Source organism: Onychostruthus taczanowskii, unplaced genomic scaffold (assembly GCF_017590055.1).
Source record: "Onychostruthus taczanowskii isolate IOZ18803 unplaced genomic scaffold, ASM1759005v1 scaffold6, whole genome shotgun sequence".
Classification (NCBI taxonomy): Eukaryota; Metazoa; Chordata; class Aves; order Passeriformes; family Passeridae; genus Onychostruthus; species Onychostruthus taczanowskii.
Window position 1 is genome coordinate 8,896,746 of NW_024503679.1, and position 16,818 is coordinate 8,913,563.

Genomic DNA, 16,818 nt, shown 5'->3' on the forward strand with positions numbered 1-16,818 from the left:
TCTGTTCTGCACACAGGCAGCTCCCAGCGACGCCGCTCCTCCATGGCCAGGGTCCATTCCATGACTATTGAGGCTCCCATCACCAAGGTAATGTCACAGCTGTGCTGTGCTGTGCTGCTGCACTGGGGCATGAGGCTCCAGGACAGTGCCAGCCTCTGGGCTCCTTCCCTCTTCCACCCCACACTGCTGTAGCTTCAAAAAGGCAGATACTCTGAACCAAGGTCTCCCAAACCTGCTTGCTAGAGTGTCATCCATGGAGTCAGCCATCACATGATCCTTTCTAAGAAGGAGGGACTGGAGTTCATCCTTCTTACTTATGCATTGTCAGCTGCTTTCTGAAACCATTCAAAGATTTGTCAAAAACCAGCTCTTTAACAAATTGCGAGAGGCAAGTGGGAGAAAGTTACGTTAAATCCATTCAGAGACACTTTGAGCCTGTGCCTTGGAAGGGGAAGTCATTAATGAGATTGCTGTCTTTAAGGCCAATATCTTATTCCCAGAGTCAGTAGCAAATGTCAGAATTTCAGTAACGTCCCTTTAATTTTTATTTTCCCCCATGTGGATTAAAGTTGTTTTGTTATTTTCCTGAGTTTTCCATAGTAGTTAACGAGTGTCTCTGTTTTTTAAAAATCACTTCTAAGTTCACAATATGTCTGATGCTACATTAGGTAATAAACATCATCAATGCTGCACAAGAGAGCAGTCCCATGCCAGTTGCAGAAGCTTTAGACCGGGCTTTGGAGATTTTAAGAACCACTGAATTGTACTCTCCACAACTGGGGACAAAAGATGAGGATCCACATACAAGTGACCTTGTTGGAGGGCTAATGACAGTAAGTACTTACTGCCACAAACAGCTCTTGATTAATGTTTGATGCCTGATTTTCCCAGTTACTTGATCTTTATCATCTGCCATGTGCTCTGCCTCTACAATGGCAGATTTTCAGGAGAAACCACACACATCTTTTTGTGGACTTTCTCCCCCTACTTGAATAGTGTAGCTCTGAAAATGGGAAGAAAATTGACCAGCCCCTTTAAAACATTAGTTTAGCTAAAAATGGAAAGTAAAACCAAATTTTTTTCAATGTGATTCATTTTAGTAAGGTATAGATGGGAGAAGAAGAAAGAAAGAGAACCAGATATTTTTTAAAATTTATTAATGAGGATTAGAATGACATGGTTTTGGGGGGCTTTTCAGTTTATCAAAAGAATGTTTTCAAAAGAATGCAAAATACATATTTTTGTCGCTGTTTCTTGGATTATATTTCTACCTGTAGCATAGTACCCAAAGTTGAACGAAGGGCACATAGTGAAGCAAGAACTGAACCCAAACCTTCAGAGCCTGGAGTCTGACCCTTCTGATGGTAAAGAGATAAGTTTAGATGAATGTTACCTGTGCCCTAAGGATATGTGCTCTCATCAGTCTATAGGTTGCATATGAAAGGCTACATCAGGACAAAAATTTACAGTGTGTTGGACGCAGAAAGGCTCACAAAATGTGAGCTTTTCAGAGATGTCTCTGGGCTATTACAGTTTCATGTTGGAGCTATCACTACACCTTTGCAGTATCCATCAGACTCTTCAAATAGTTTATGTGTATTTTTACCTTTGAAAATACCACAGCAAATATCTAATCAGGAGAAACATGCGGGAGACTCCAAGAATTCCGGGAGAAGACGTGAATGGTTCATACTGGGCTGTATTTACTAACTGAGTAGACAAAATTTATTGTTATCTTAACTACAAAAATATAGGAAGAATATTGATATATATATAATCATTAGTCTTGAAGTGAATCTTTTCTCCTGTTGAACACATAAGACTCCATAAACTCAACTGTTTTCTCCTTTTTTGTGGATTGTTGACTCTAACATGCATTTGTATTCTGATTGTATTTGGTCCACAAACATGAAGATAACAATATTGCAAAATATAAAATCTTTACTAAAAATAAACCCAAGGCTTTTTTATGGAGCAATAAGAAAAGCTGAGAAAATTAATTTCAGAGCATATGGCATGGTATGAGTTTTAAAGTTATTGGAGAGAAACATTTTTCCATCAAAGGGTCTGCTGAAAACTGAATTATATTGTTCCATTTGCGTTCAGAAGTTACATCTGAGAAGGAAACAAGTAATATGTTATTGGATTTGAACTCTCAAGCAGGAAGGGCATTTGGAGTTCAAAGATAGATTTACCAGATACAATTACACCTGCTATTGCAACTCTTAAAAACTAATCTTTGATTCTAAATGATAGGCAGCATCTGGTGACCTAAATATTTGTGTCATAGCAGTTCTGTTGAACAGCCACTGTTGTACTTCCTTTCCTTTTAAATCACAAAACTCCAGACTTACTTACTTACTTACAAATGTGAAAATAAGAATTAGATATAACAGCTCTTTTAAGAGCAGATATTCCATGTTCAGATACAGGATCCACATTTACTTCAACTATAATTGGTGTGAACAACATCTTTAATAAGGTGCATTCAGAAGTAGTTTTTTTAAACACTGTTTTTCTACATCATGGACTAAACATGAGCTAACAGCTGTAACCTCAAAAGAGCAAGCAGGATTTGAGCCACAGCATTTAGAATTATAAAACGAAAAGTAAATATTAAATACATAATTCTGTTAGTTTTAATCCATCATCTCAGTGTTCACATCTAGGCATCGTGCCAAAATTAAGCCTAGGAGGCACTGAACTGAAGAAAAAACAAGTAGTTTCTAGCACACACATTCTGTGTGCTAGAAAGGAAGCCTCAGCCTAATTTGTTCCTGAGATTCTCATGAGGTGCTTGTGCTGCTGAGGTGACTGGATCTGCCAGTACCAGGGCAGGAGAGCAGGGGAATGTCTCCATCCACTCCCTCCCACTGCCCACCTTTGCTGGAAGTGTGTGGTGGACACGCCATGTGTGCTTTGAGGCACAGACCCACAGCTGGTGTGCATGTTGGCAGAGACAGATGTGAGGCTGCAGTTCTAGACCTCCATCTGCACCTGAGAAACCTGACTTTTTACCTGCCTGAGTCCATGTTGTATCCCCTAGCCCGCAGTTCCTCATCTGTTACGAGCTATGTGTAAACCAGGTGAATCTGAACGGTACGAACAAATAAGGGAGAGGCAGCTCTGATGACTGACAGGCTGCAGTCAGGTTTCTCTGAAGCTGTTGTGATTCTACTTGGTGTCATCATCTCCTAGACCTATTGTGCAATAGCCTCCATTTAACTTGCAACTTTCATTTAACAGGATGGTTTACGAAGATTATCAGGGAACGAATACATATTGTCAGCAAAACGTAAGTTTTAATTTGGCAGCTAATTTAATTTGAGATACTAAAACGTTCAGAAATTTAAGAAACAGGGGAAATGTGATTAGATGTCCTTTTTAATGAGCATTTCTTTTCGTTTGGGGGTTTTTTATCTGTAAGCATTTTTCTGCAGCATTACTGAGGTGGGTGTTACTACAGAAGAGAAAGCATGGTCATTCAGTAAAATTGTATCTCACTATTAAATATCTTACTTAATATACTGTTAATGAATACATATAGTAATAGCTGTTTTCCTCAAAAGAAACTCATCAGGTTGCTGGCAGTCTGAGCTCTCCAATCTCCCTCAATGACATCCCCCCACGGATAACACAGGCAATGGAAAATGAGGAACAGTGGGACTTTGATATCTTTGAACTTGAGGCTGCCACCCATAAAAGGTCAGTAAATGCAAGAGCTCATAAACTGAAGTTGCTGAAAATTGACTTAAATGTCATCCTCTAATCAGAGCCTTAAGTTATCTACCTGTGCTTTTACAACTGAATTAATTTTATTTTCAATGTCAGATGTTTGACATTTTCTCATTGTCATTTCTAGCATCTTAAATAGCTTCTGTTTCATCATGCACTATTTCCTGCAAATTCCCAGTGGATATAAGTGAAGATTATATATCTTTGGTGTGGTGTAGTGACAATACAGCATAATTTTAAAGCCTTCCTTTATTCGGGAATGGAAAAGTTTTACAAATCAAATTATTTTCTTGTGGGGATTCAAATTCCTATTATGGCAAACTACACACAGACTCAACATGCTGGTCTTGATATGATCAGTTAATACAGACCAGGTTTTATTTTCTTTCCATTTGATTGGGAAGGTTTTATTCCTGAACAGTTCCAATACAGCTTTTCAGCAGAATTCCCATTACCTTTCTCTGGGATTAGAGGAAGGTCTTTATTCTAAAATCTTGGCAGGTCACATTTTATGTATAAGCTTAACTGCAAACATGTACTGATAAAAAGCAGGGCATACCAATTTCCATCACAGAAGTTTTCAAAAGCAGATCAGCAGCTTTGATAGACTGTACTTCATTAGTTGCAAAGGCTCCCCCAAAGACTGTAAATTGTTTTTTCTGTTTAAGTCCTTGGTTTTATTTTCTGATGCTTATCAAAAGTTTCCGTTTTGGGAAAGGGAAATGCTTTGTCTTAGGTAAAAGCTTTGTGGGACACTAATTTGGAGGCCAGATCCTGCAATGAATTGACTATCTTAAACCCTTTGTCAAAATCCCAGATCTGTAAGAGCTTTGAAAGTTATTCAAAACCAAAGTCTAAGAAAGATGTCAGGCACTTAGTTAACAAATATGTACTTCATTGTTAGACTGTGGTTTTGTGAGCCAAAAATGTGCAAAACCTCCTAGGGTTTTATTCTTCTATGAAGTTATTTTATTTTAAATGAAGGTATTTATATCCACTTGCTTTAGGTTTTCTTTCTTTGCTGCATTTTGATTTCTAATGAAGTCATACAGATAAGTAATTAAAAAGAAAAAATGTAAAAATACAGTCAGTCTGTGTGATTTACAACATTTAATGGGTACATTGCAGTAACTTAATTAATTATCCCAGCCAACATGCATGAGATCACCAGGCAGGTTTCTCTGCTCTTACTGATCTGGAGAGACCACAGAGGGACAAAGGAGCTACTTTGTTGCCTGTACTCTTATTAAAGGCAGTATAATTATGATTGCTTCCTACTGTGTTTAAATAATGGCAGTTCATTTGTTAAGAGAAGTAAAGTGATTTTCAGTGACTCACAAGTATGAATATATTACTGGTGTTGCCTTAAGTCCAAGCAGATATATGGTAATAAAGCCAGGATAATTAATTAAATTTTAGTGCATTGCAGTTCCCTGACAGAGAAACCTGGAGACACCTTTGTCTAACACTGGGGGGGATTAAGGGGGATTTGACTTTATGTATGTTACAATTCCAGTATATAACACAGTAATTCTGTAACAAGTCCTTACACATCATTACATTTGTCATTAGCTAAAAATGCTGTGTGGATTCCTACTGTTTATGCTATATAATATTCTTTCAGCTGCATTCAGTTTGAAACTTTCTGTTTATTTTTCTCCACAGGCCTTTGGTTTATCTGGGTCTCAAAATATTTGCTCGCTTTGGAATCTGTGAATTCCTAAACTGTTCAGAATCCACTCTGAGGTCATGGTTACAAGTTATTGAGGCTAACTACCATTCCTCCAACTCCTACCATAATTCTACTCATTCAGCAGATGTACTACATGCTACTGCTTACTTCTTGTCTAAAGAGAGAGTAAAGGTAAGTCCACATCTATGTGAAACAGTGTAGGTGGGAAATACAGATGCAATCAAAGAAGGATCTCTCAGATTCAAAAGCCAAATGTCTGCCTAGTGCCAACCAGTTTGGTAACTCTGAGGTCAAAGAACTGGGCTTTGCATGAATTCTAGGATCTCTGTTATAGTACATGTAGAAGGATGGATACTAACATTACAAAATGGAACAATTCTTAATGGGAGAATAAGAAAACCTTATTTTCGAGTAAAACTTCTTCATATAGTTAAACCTTCTCAGATAGGTGAGCTAATGACATAATTATTTTTGTGATGGTACATGCCAAATACAGATTTAATCTGGGTAATTACCCTCTCTTATGTCCTGTGATGGTCATTTTGCAAAAGACTCCCAGGACAATATAGGCCATAAAGTGGGCTGTATCACCCACTGGAGAAGATGCCCTGAGGCTTATAGAGACTGCATTGGAGGAGAGTATTGAAAAAAATTACTTGTCACTACCATAATACCCACTGTGGTATTAAAATCATGAGAACCAGAATAAATCAGAATGACTTTTGCTCTCACATGCCCAGACTGGAGAAGGGGAACAAAGCAGTGCTTGGTGTGTGTGCAGTAGTGTGGTGGGACATATTTCTGAGTTGCAGTCCTGGGTAGAAGTTCTGAACTGGTCTGCCTAAGGATAGCACCAATGACGGGCACCTGGCTGAGAAATTTGTGACTGTAAACAAGCTTCTGACAGCTCATTAAGCTGTAGTAATTCCGTTAACTTGGAGCTGCAGCTCATTAGTGTGCTCTCCAGAGGCTGATTTACAAATACTATATGCCAAATGGAGATGGAATGTCACTGGACCTTTTCAGCCCCTGATTTGCCAGAGGTTTAGCTGGTCTTCCCAAGAATATCTATGAAAAACAGACAAGATCTGGACCCATTTCAATGCCACAGAAGCCTGACTACCTTCTCTTTTTCCAGAATGCTATTTCCATTCCTCTGTAGGCATAGGAAGAGAAAAAAATGTTGAACAGAAGGAGCAGAATCAAAGTTCAGAATTCTCTCTTCATCTTTTCAAAGTTATGGCCCAGCTGCTTTTGTGTTGCACAGAGTTCAACTTAATCTAAACACAGAAAGCCCAATTCTGCCACTGAAATTCATGAGAATTTTTTTTTTTTTGGTAACTTGAACTCAGTTCAACTTGTCTAAGAAAATCTTCTGGCTCCAAAACTGAAGCCATATTCTTAGAATCATTTTCACATCTGTGCCGTGGGAGTTAAGATAACAAAGTTAGGATCCTTGACTTGATGTTGGGTGTAAAAGTGCTGTAAATCCCTGTGAAATAAGTCAGGTAGACTGCTGTGGTCCTCCAGGTCAGGCATTCTCATGTTTCTGGCCATTTTCCATCTGCACAGGTCTTTCTCAGCCAGACTGAATGCTGCTCAGTGTGTCCCTCTGAGGAAATCCCTCTCTCAAATCCCTTTCTCTGAACTGCATACCACAAAAATAGAATCCCATGACCAGCAGCTGAAAGAAACAAGGAAGAAGTTAACATACAGCAGAAAGTATTTCAGACAATGCTAACTATGAACCACAGCAGAAAGAATTATTTGCCTTCTCTTGTTTTCCACGAGACTCTCTTGACAGTCCTTAATGAATAATATCCCTGCCCCTGTAAAGTGAAGTCATTGCATAATTTCAGGAGGTGTGAAGAAGGGAATGGTTTGTCTTTTCACCTACTAAGTGTAACTATTCTGAATGGTAGTAGAGGGCCCATAGAGAATTTGGACCTCAAATGAAAGCAAATTGGAATGAAAATTATCTACCCTGCTCCCAGATTCCAATGGGAATAATTTTGCTCTCATGTCTCCTTCATTTTATTAAAATTTTTAATATAATTGTTTTGAATCCGTGGTCTTTCACAAATGCCAGTATAAACACAGCACAAAGGCTAGTTTCCAGATGTATACGAAATATTTCTGAGATGCTTAGTTCTAGTTCTCCTTTATGCTATTTATAAAGAATTAACACTTGAGTGTAAAATCTTAGAGTCAAATAGGTTTGTATTTCATGACAGTGTAGATAAAAATAGGCATAAAGTAATGCCCATTGCAAGTAGACATAAAGCTTGGAGTGCAGCATGCTACCAGAATCAGAATGTGACACAGAAAGTCCAGAACATGTGTCATGTAATTTATCCATGGATACAAAACATCAAATATGCTTCACAGAATATACATTAGCTTTAACCCAGGACAGCATTACTGAAGAACTGGATGTATGGATAACATTCCTTTCAAATTGTAAACCTAGCCAGCACAGAAGTGGAACATGATTAGGACACATTAAATTGCCAAAAGAAATTAAGGGGTGCTAATCGAATAATTTTTAGCAGTATTGGTCTTTTTTCCAAGCCAAATACCTTAACTACAAGTGAAGGTGGTTTCAGTATTTCTAGAAAACACAAACTAATTTATTACTTTACATTTGTTTAATTTGATGTGGTCTGACAAAGGTGTGTTTCAAGCAAAATTTAAGAGGTACAAAATGGCCAAAAAAGTCACGCAATGTTCAATGAAGCTTATAATGAATTTTCCATTGCTCTGTGTAGAACATCTGACCCTTACTGATCCTCCAGAGTTTTGGCTTTTATTCCTCAGTGACTTGGCTTAATCTTATGGACAGAATAGGGTTTCTAATGAGTGTGCCAGGAAAACTAAGCACCCTTCTCTTTTCAGCAAACTCTGGATCCGATAGACGAGGTTGCCGCGCTCATTGCTGCCACAGTCCACGATGTGGATCACCCAGGAAGAACAAATTCTTTCCTGTGCAATGCTGGCAGCGAGCTTGCAATTCTCTACAACGACACGGCCGTGCTGGAGAGCCACCATGCTGCCCTGGCCTTCCAGCTCACCACCCGGGATGGCAAATGCAATATATTTAAAAACATGGAGAGGTAAGCTTAACCCCCAGGGTGCATGTTCTGCCCACCTACATCTCTCACTTCCTTCTGGGTACCATAAGGCAAATAAGCATCCTAGAGGAGGGCAGTGCCTTGTGGATAACTGTCCATGGCCCTTGTGAAATTTGCTTCTAAAAGAGTAGAATGCTTCTGTCTCTCCTGCAAAGACTTCTGAGTAATTCCCCACTGTCAGTTTCTCCTGTCCATGAAAAGGCAGACCCTATCTAAGGAACTTAGTTTAAATCTTAATGTGAGCAAGTCTAGAAGAGTTGTTTTGTGTCATTGAATGTAGAGAACAAGCCATGGCTGGGTGGGTAGAGAACAAAGAGAGAAAGAGCCACAGACTAGTGTGAAGAATAATGAAGGACCTGTTGCTCTTGCAGCCTCAGAGAAGCATTTAGGGCAAGGATGTGACCATTGCCTTGGTTCTCTCAAGATACAACAGAAAAATATTGCTGAAAACTGGCCTAGAGAGTGAGCCACAGCTGGGTGTCTGTGCTAAAAGCCTTGGGAAAATGCAGGTGTGGCATGTCCTAGCAGCCTCCTAAGCAGCTGGTGCCTCTGCTTCTGCCCAGCTCTGGTACTGTTTCTCCTAGAGATCCAGTCATGCCTGGAGCAGATATGTCTCTACACACCAAAGGTACTCCTACATCTAACAGAGACACAGCTGCCCAAGCCTTTATTCCTTTTCTTTGTTCCCCTAGCACCTCTCAAACAGGAGTGGTCTTTTGCAATTTTGTTAAACTTGTTTTAGCAACCAGCCCTTTGTGACCCAGCCAGCATTCTTAATTGTTTCCTTCTTTAAACAGGAATGAGTATCGAACCCTTCGCCAAGTCATTATTGACATGGTCTTAGCAACAGAAATGACAAAGCACTTTGAGCATGTCAACAAGTTTGTCAACAGCATTAATAAACCCTTGGCAGCACTAGAAGAAAATGGGGTAAGCAACACTTCAAGTCCTCCTTAAAATGCCTAGGCAGGGACTGGGAACCCTTGGCAGTGGGAAATTCCCATGTGGTGTTCTGAGAAAGTTTATCAGAAATGTGGAGATAGAGAGGCTGGAGATTTATCTTTCACCTCTGGGTTTGAATCCCCTTCTGCTTAACATGGCTGTCACTTACTTTGAGGGTGAGTGGGACTCACTTGGATCCTATTAATATCACAGTGCTGTGATGTCATACTTGGAACCAGGACCCTGGGCTGTATGTTTTCATGTAAAAATGCCATTTTGATTAACCCAGTCACTCCCATGGAAGGAGTGGCAACACCGGGCATTGTTGTTGGCTGTTTCTGCAAAGGAGGCAAGGTTTGCTTCAAAGCAGAGGCTGAATTACATCCCTCCCAAGGGGAGTTTGCTGGGGGTGCAGTGTAAGGGCAGTCTGTGGGCTAGCATGTGGTGCATTCTCTGGCAATAAAGGCCCTCAGCCTCCAGTGCTGCCTGGCAGCATTCATGGGGTTTCTGTCTGCTTTCTTTTTTAATCTTTAAAATAGATGATGGTGACATTATGTATCATATAATCAATAGCCATCTGGAACCCCATGGACACAAAGAAATTGCCTGTTAAGAACTCTTTCTGAAAAACCACACCAGTTTCAATAACAGCTTCAACCAGCAGTTTTGTTGCCAGTAAGAGCAGTGTATAATTTTGTTGGAATGATTTTTGCAAAGAGAAGACTTGCAGAAATGGTTATGATAAAGCTTGCATTGGTGGCAATGTCATGTACGAGCTGTAATGGTTTTCTGTATTTTCCTACCATGTTTTTCAGAAAGCCACATTTATGACTGTTCTGTGTAATGAGGAAAGGCAGTCTTTTTATTATCTGAGAGTGGAAGAGAAACAGGTCTTGTTCCTTCACCCATGAGAGGCAGACTGGCACTTAATTGGAGAATTGTACCTTTTTCCACAGGAGTATAGACTAGAATTAGCTTTGTTCTTGGCACCTGGCAATGCTAATGGGAACTCTGTGAATGTGAAGCCAAAGTTCCAGGAGGATACTGGTAGTACTGAATAAATGAGAAGAAAGGATTGTTCGGTTCATCCTGAAGAAAGGATGTTAAGTTCCCAGCTGGACAGCCTCTCTGGATGAGCATAGCAGCATTGGTGCAGGAGAGAACAAGGGAGCTGCTGCTGCTGGGTGCAATGTCCTGCACTGGCCCTGTGGAGTGTGTAACTCTGTAGGGCTCCTGGTCTTGCTGAAGGGCTCTGCATGGCCTGGCTTGGTGTGCAGGGCCCCTCCTCTCAGCCCCAGGGGTTGGGATGCAGCAGATGTTTGAGCGGCAGGATCCATCCAAAGAGTCAAACTCCTCTTCTTGCCTATTACAGAGAGTTGAACAGCTGGTGCTGCTGAAGAACAGGGCTTTGACCTGTAAAATTGTAGAGTAAAAACACAAACAGGGACATAGGAAAATGAAACAAAAGTTTAGTTCTACCGTTAAACTCCAGAGACTGCAGAGAAATTATCTGCCCCACAAGACATTTGTGATTCACAGCAAATTGTGCCCTAGGATGGAAGAAAGACAAAGAATATATAATTTGTATTGAAAACAAGAAGCAAAATGTTTCCCTTCTTTCAGCTGGGAGTTTCAGTTTGGCAAGTTCCTATTAAAAGGCCTGTAATGTGTGAGTGGGTAAAGCAAATTATTTATTGTGCTGAGCAGAATAACGCTGTCAGCCCCTCTTTCAAGTCTGCTGTCCCTCTGGCTGCAGCAGCACTGTGTGTTTTCTGGCCTGCTTTCCAGTCATGATGGTGACTCAGTGGAGTGTTTGTAGGCTGAGCTGCCAACTGCCTTTTCCAAATGGGACAGTTCCACTTCTTTTTATTTATTTATTTTTTTTTTATTATTTTTATACAAATTTGTTCAAAGAGCCATGCTGAGAAGCTGCTCTGTTTGTTTCCTTTTTGCTTTTGTTTCATAAACTGAAAAAAAATCCTTTCCAGCTCCAGCATCCTCTATCCTCCCATTTCCCTTCATGATGTCACCTAAGCTATGACAGGAAGCCAACATCTGACATGCAGAGGCACCTCTGCACTCGGAGCAGGATGCTGGGACTAGGCCCAGTTAACACATTTTATTCCCAAGACATCTGCATCCAGCAAGTAGAACTGTGCCTTTGGTTTGAACAGATCTCAGAGGTGAACATCTTTTCTTGTTCCCTGGTGGTTTTCCTACTAGGATATTCGCTACTATCCCTAACTGAAAAATCTCTAATTTTCCATACTTGTGTTTCTGGAGCTTCCATCACTTTATGTTGGCTTTCTCATATATAATTTTTCCATGCATTAGGAGGTGTATACATCTCACCTTGTTTCTTCTGTTTTCCCTTCCATATACCTAGAAATGAGAGAAAATAATTGGTTTGTGCACCTCATTTTTGTAAGACCTGTGCAGCTGGTATTTCTGAGCCATTTCTGTACTATCAAAATTTTTTTTACTACAGTCAGTTTCTTCCTTTAGGAAGAACTTTCTTCCCCACAAGAATTTTCTTCTGAAAAATGTCATGGTTATTCTGACCTAATAAAAGGTCAAAATGTTTCTGCTGCTTTGTATCTCCCTCTTTGTACAAAACACTGCAGGAACTGGTAGCACATTATTATTATCATTACTGTTTGTTACTTCTTCCCTGCTCTGACTGTAGAGCAAGACCTTGTTAGGTGCCAAAAAAGTCTTGTATGTTCCTTGCTTCAAAGAGTTTCTATTCTGAGTAGACAGCAGTGCAAATGCCTGTACCTATCCATCCTTAAAGAGTCCAGCAACAAGGGAAGGGAACGAGGATCATGCCTGGGAGTAATGTGGGATCTGACTCTGAATAGTAGCAGTGCTGTCAGAATGATTGATATACTGACAGGGTTTGTGTGCCAAGGGTGGCTCTGCATCTTGGGTCAGTCTCTCTTTTCAACTATTCCACTCTTAATGTGCAAGTCCATTAATCCTTGGGTTTCAGCAGAGAGTTACATTTTTCTGCCTACACGGTCCTCATCACTATGTGTGTAGTGATGAATTGATCCTCTCCACACTTTTGAGAAGGCAGATAAGGAATAGAGGGATTAGGTGACTTGCCCAAAGATGCCAAAGAGATCTGTCACAAAGCCAGTGATTGAATCCAGAAACTGGAGTTCAGTGCTAGCTCAGAGCTGTGGCTAACTTCGATAATCCACCTATAAATTTAGTTAGACATCAAATCTGGTAGCCAGTAGCAGGACTGATCCCTGTAGGATGTGCTGAAAGCATTCCCAAAGCACAAAAGCTTTTGAGTTAGCGCATGGAGACCTTGCTAATGGATTGTTTTTAATTCTTAAATGTTACAGAATAATGGTGATGGAGAGTCAATCAAAACTGTTCTCAGGTCTCCTGAAAACCGTATCCTTATCAAACGCATGTTGATAAAGTGTGCTGACATTTCCAATCCATGCAGACCCAGAGAACAGTGTATAGAATGGGCCGGACGCATCTCTGAGGAGTACTTTGCACAGGTAAGGCAGCTAAAACAGGCTGCTGCAACTGCAGGCAAGCATCTCTTTAAAAGGGAGGGGAAGGGTGCCAGTGTCACAGAATATCTCAGGCTGCATTATGTAATGTGAGAAATAATAACCTTGTTATTATAAATTATGGGTATTACTCATGCTGGTGCACAACTAGATGCCTTCAGAGAGATGAAAGTTGACAACTTCTATTGTGCAATTTTTGAAAAATCTAAGCTTTCAAGTTGTTCAGTTTGGAACTGGGCTTTTTGAGCCTTGTCTGCAAATGCACTCTCATAAGACAGAGCAAGGATGTCTTCTGTGCCAACATGCTGGTTCTGCCTTGGGAATAGAACCATCAGGTTCTAGTGTTTGGATGGGAGCAGCATTCACTCCAAGAAATGCTGCAAACCCTTAGCACACTGTGCTGAGGAAAGATTTTAGAAGATGTGGAAAAAGAGAGGGCAGTCGTCATTACAGATTACATACCAAACACTGCAGCTGGAACTTGGCACCCCAAGCAAGGGGCAAGGGAATACAAAAGGTACTTTGCCATGTCTGAGGGGACAGATCACTGCTTCCATGAGACCGAAAATGGTGGAGCAGCTCTTAGGTCCAAAGCAGTGATAACTTGGTAATGTGCCAAGTTACCTAGGGTCAGAAGGTAAATACATCCCTTTGTGGGAAACACTGGAAGGCACTATGTGTCTGCTGTTTTGCTGAAACTGAACAACTAGGTGACCAAGATTAAGTTGCTGCTGCTTCAGATTTATTCAGGTTCTTCCTTTGATTTAGCAGATGCATGCTCTAGTCAGTGCCAAACAATCTGCTGCTAAAAGAAGCCCATTGACAGAATGTGTCTTAGGTGAATAATCACTAATTTTTTTGCAGACTGATGAAGAAAGGAGGCAAGGTTTACCTGTTGTGATGCCAGTTTTTGACAGAAATACTTGCAGCATCCCCAAATCCCAATTATCATTCATTGATTACTTCATTATTGATATGTTTGATGCCTGGGATGGTAAGCAAAACTCTTCTGTTTCCTGATGTGAACAATTTGTGAACATTTGAAGCTGCTGTGATAAAAAAAAAAAAAATTCTTTTTTTATGGCTCCTAAATAAAGGGAGAGAAAAGGGAAGATTCCTGCAGTTCAAGTAAGATTAATAACTTCATTGTTTCTTATAAGAATGGCTACAAGCAATTCTCATGGCTTGTCTGTAATATACTAGATTCAGGCAATCTTGAACTTCTTAAACTTGCTTCTCTGTAAACAGAGAACAGAGCACATTCTCTTTGATAGCTCTTTGAGCACAGTCATTTTGACCATGTTAATATTGGTTATTCTACAAGGCAAATTTCTACTGTCTGGAAACTGCTTGGGGGAGAAGCTGTTTCCTTCCAAGTGCTGCGTCCATGGTAAAAGTGGTCAGAAATGTGACTCTCCTGAATGCCAGATGATGACATGTGACTGAGGTTTGATGGGGCAGGGTAATTACAACCATAATTATCTATGCCCCTCCTGGAAAACTGTGTTCCTTTGCTGGGACTCACAATACCAGTATTAAGTAGATTTACAGAACAGTCTCAGTGGCCTAAGTGCTACACGAGTGCTGAGAGCTTTACAGCCAAAACTATTTCAAGCATCAGTATGACAGATTTAAGCTTTTCTACTTAACCCAGTTGCCAGAACATTTCAAGTGATACTTAAGCAGACAGAACCTGTGACTGTTTCAGTTCTGCAAACTCAATACTTTCTGCCCTTTCTTCCCTAGCATTTGCCGACCTGCCAAACCTGATGGAGCATCTGAATAATAACATTAAATACTGGAAAGGACTGGATGGAAGGAACCTGCGAGTCCTTCGACCACCACCAGAATAGCAGTTAGAATGGTGTGTCATTCACTAGCCAGATGCATATTTATTCAAGCTCACTTTTATCTGTGTGAATTCAGATTTGTTTTGGTCTCTTCAGTATTACAGTAAAGCTAGCCCATGCACTTGGGGAACTTTCACATTCAAGAGAACACGAGGTCAGCAGTTGACTTCCACAAAGTACCATGTGTGGACTCAGATGAAATAAGCCCACCAAGTGGAATTACACTGGATTGCTGCAGTACTTGTACTGAAGAGGGTTTATTACAAACATACTTCTGTGATATCTTCATACCAGCACGTGAAGCTGGAAGACCTTGAAGAGAATCCTCATAAAAAGGACATTCACTAGAAGTTTATCTATTGATAGAGACTCACAGCTTTTATGAGAAAGCTACATGCTTTTTATAAGCACTTCAGACAGTTATGTAGAACAATCAGACATTTAAAATGCAACTGTCTATGAAAGAATTTTTTGATCTATGAAAAATAGATGTACTGTATTTTTTCACATCACAGAAGGTGCAATCATTCACTTCTGAGCACTACTGAAAGTGAGTTCTCCTTAAGAAATTTAGTAGCAAATGTAAAAAATAACACAAGAATTTTTGAGGTTGATCGTTAGCATCTATGATTAAAATGTTATGTTTTATTTATTTTGTTAGATGTTCAATATTTTCTATGAATTTATAAATACTTAAAAGCCAAAGCCAACTTTAGATGCATTATAAATTTACATGATTCATACTCATTAATATACATTTAATTGATGTACAGACCTTTTATTTTCATAATGCAAATACGAAATACTATACAATGATACATTTTTATTGCACTGTAAGGATAGATGTGTATGTTTAAATATTGTCTGATTTATGTTAATTAAAATAAGTTTTATTAAAAAGGTCTCACTTGAGAATAGTAGAATAAACAAGAACTGTATACTGTCTGAGCACCAGAACTGCAGTAGTTCTCCCACAAACCAGTGGGGACCATCTGATCTTCTCTTGGCTACAAAAATAATAGTGTGTTGGAACTCTTTGTTTTCTCCCATGACATTTTATGACTGAACTCCCTGTTAAAGTCTGCCTTATTTTATATAGTATTTCTACAAAGCATTCCACAGCGTATATGAAGAGGTGATACTAAGCATCTAATGAATTTCAACATTTTATAGCCAATGTATTTTCCTCTGCCGTAAAAGAAAAAGAACATAAAACCACCAACACAAACCTTCAACTCAAGAAGTTTGTAAAGGCTGTGTACCTTCACAATTTAAATGAAACCTTCATAGCAACTACCAGAAAATAATAAAATGTATATTTTAAGAAGTGTCAAGTTCTACCCATTTAATTTGAAATGTATATGCACTTTGTAGCTTGCAGACTAACAAACACATGAAATTCTTTTAAAAATAACTAAGATACTTTTTGTCTGGGGAAGGGAAGAGTTGAGGGGGTTGAATGGCATATGAAAGGTGTAGTTGGCAAGCCCATCAGACCCTTGTGTACCCTTGGACAAGTCTCTTCACAGCTCCACACAGTGTCACGCTGTGTTCCACTGGAGGACTCAAGGAGTATCCTGTCAGCCTTCCCAGTCAACAGAAAGGCATCCAAAGGCACTGAAAGGGCTGCCGACTGTTGTTACTGCAGAGAAAATTGAGTTCAGACACATTTTGAACCATTTCTGAAGAAGCAGACGCTGGGGAGAGGTGGATGATGGAGCCATTCAGGGACTGCAGCAGCAGCCTTAAGGTAAGAAAGGAAGAGGTGACCTCTCCAAGTGTTACCTGCTTCTGTGCTTCTCCTTCCTCTCCAAGCCAGTGAGACCGATGGGCCATCACCATTTGTTCCTGTTAGTGTCATGCCTTTTTGCCCTTACCCTGCTTGTGTGGTCTCTTTACCTACTCAGAATTTAGTTATATGCTGTTGGGGC

The 16,818-nt window shown here is 39.9% G+C and overlaps 1 protein-coding gene across 6 annotated transcripts in view; it reads left to right on the forward strand.

Moving 5' to 3' along the window:
- PDE8A (phosphodiesterase 8A) overlaps positions 1-16,818 on the forward strand; it is a 152,553-nt gene that overhangs the window by 124,866 nt on the left and 10,869 nt on the right. For all 6 annotated transcript variants that reach the window (XM_041418858.1, XM_041418859.1, XM_041418853.1 and 3 more), the window contains exons 13-22: positions 17-87; positions 669-833; positions 3,247-3,295; positions 3,570-3,705; positions 5,401-5,599; positions 8,324-8,541; positions 9,357-9,489; positions 12,858-13,022; positions 13,902-14,031; positions 14,784-16,637. In XM_041418858.1, the coding sequence (XP_041274792.1) occupies positions 17-87; positions 669-833; positions 3,247-3,295; positions 3,570-3,705; positions 5,401-5,599; positions 8,324-8,541; positions 9,357-9,489; positions 12,858-13,022; positions 13,902-14,031; positions 14,784-14,890 (1,373 nt within the window). In that variant the 3' untranslated portion in view covers positions 14,891-16,637. The remainder of the gene's footprint in view (positions 1-16; positions 88-668; positions 834-3,246; positions 3,296-3,569; positions 3,706-5,400; positions 5,600-8,323; positions 8,542-9,356; positions 9,490-12,857; positions 13,023-13,901; positions 14,032-14,783; positions 16,638-16,818) is intronic.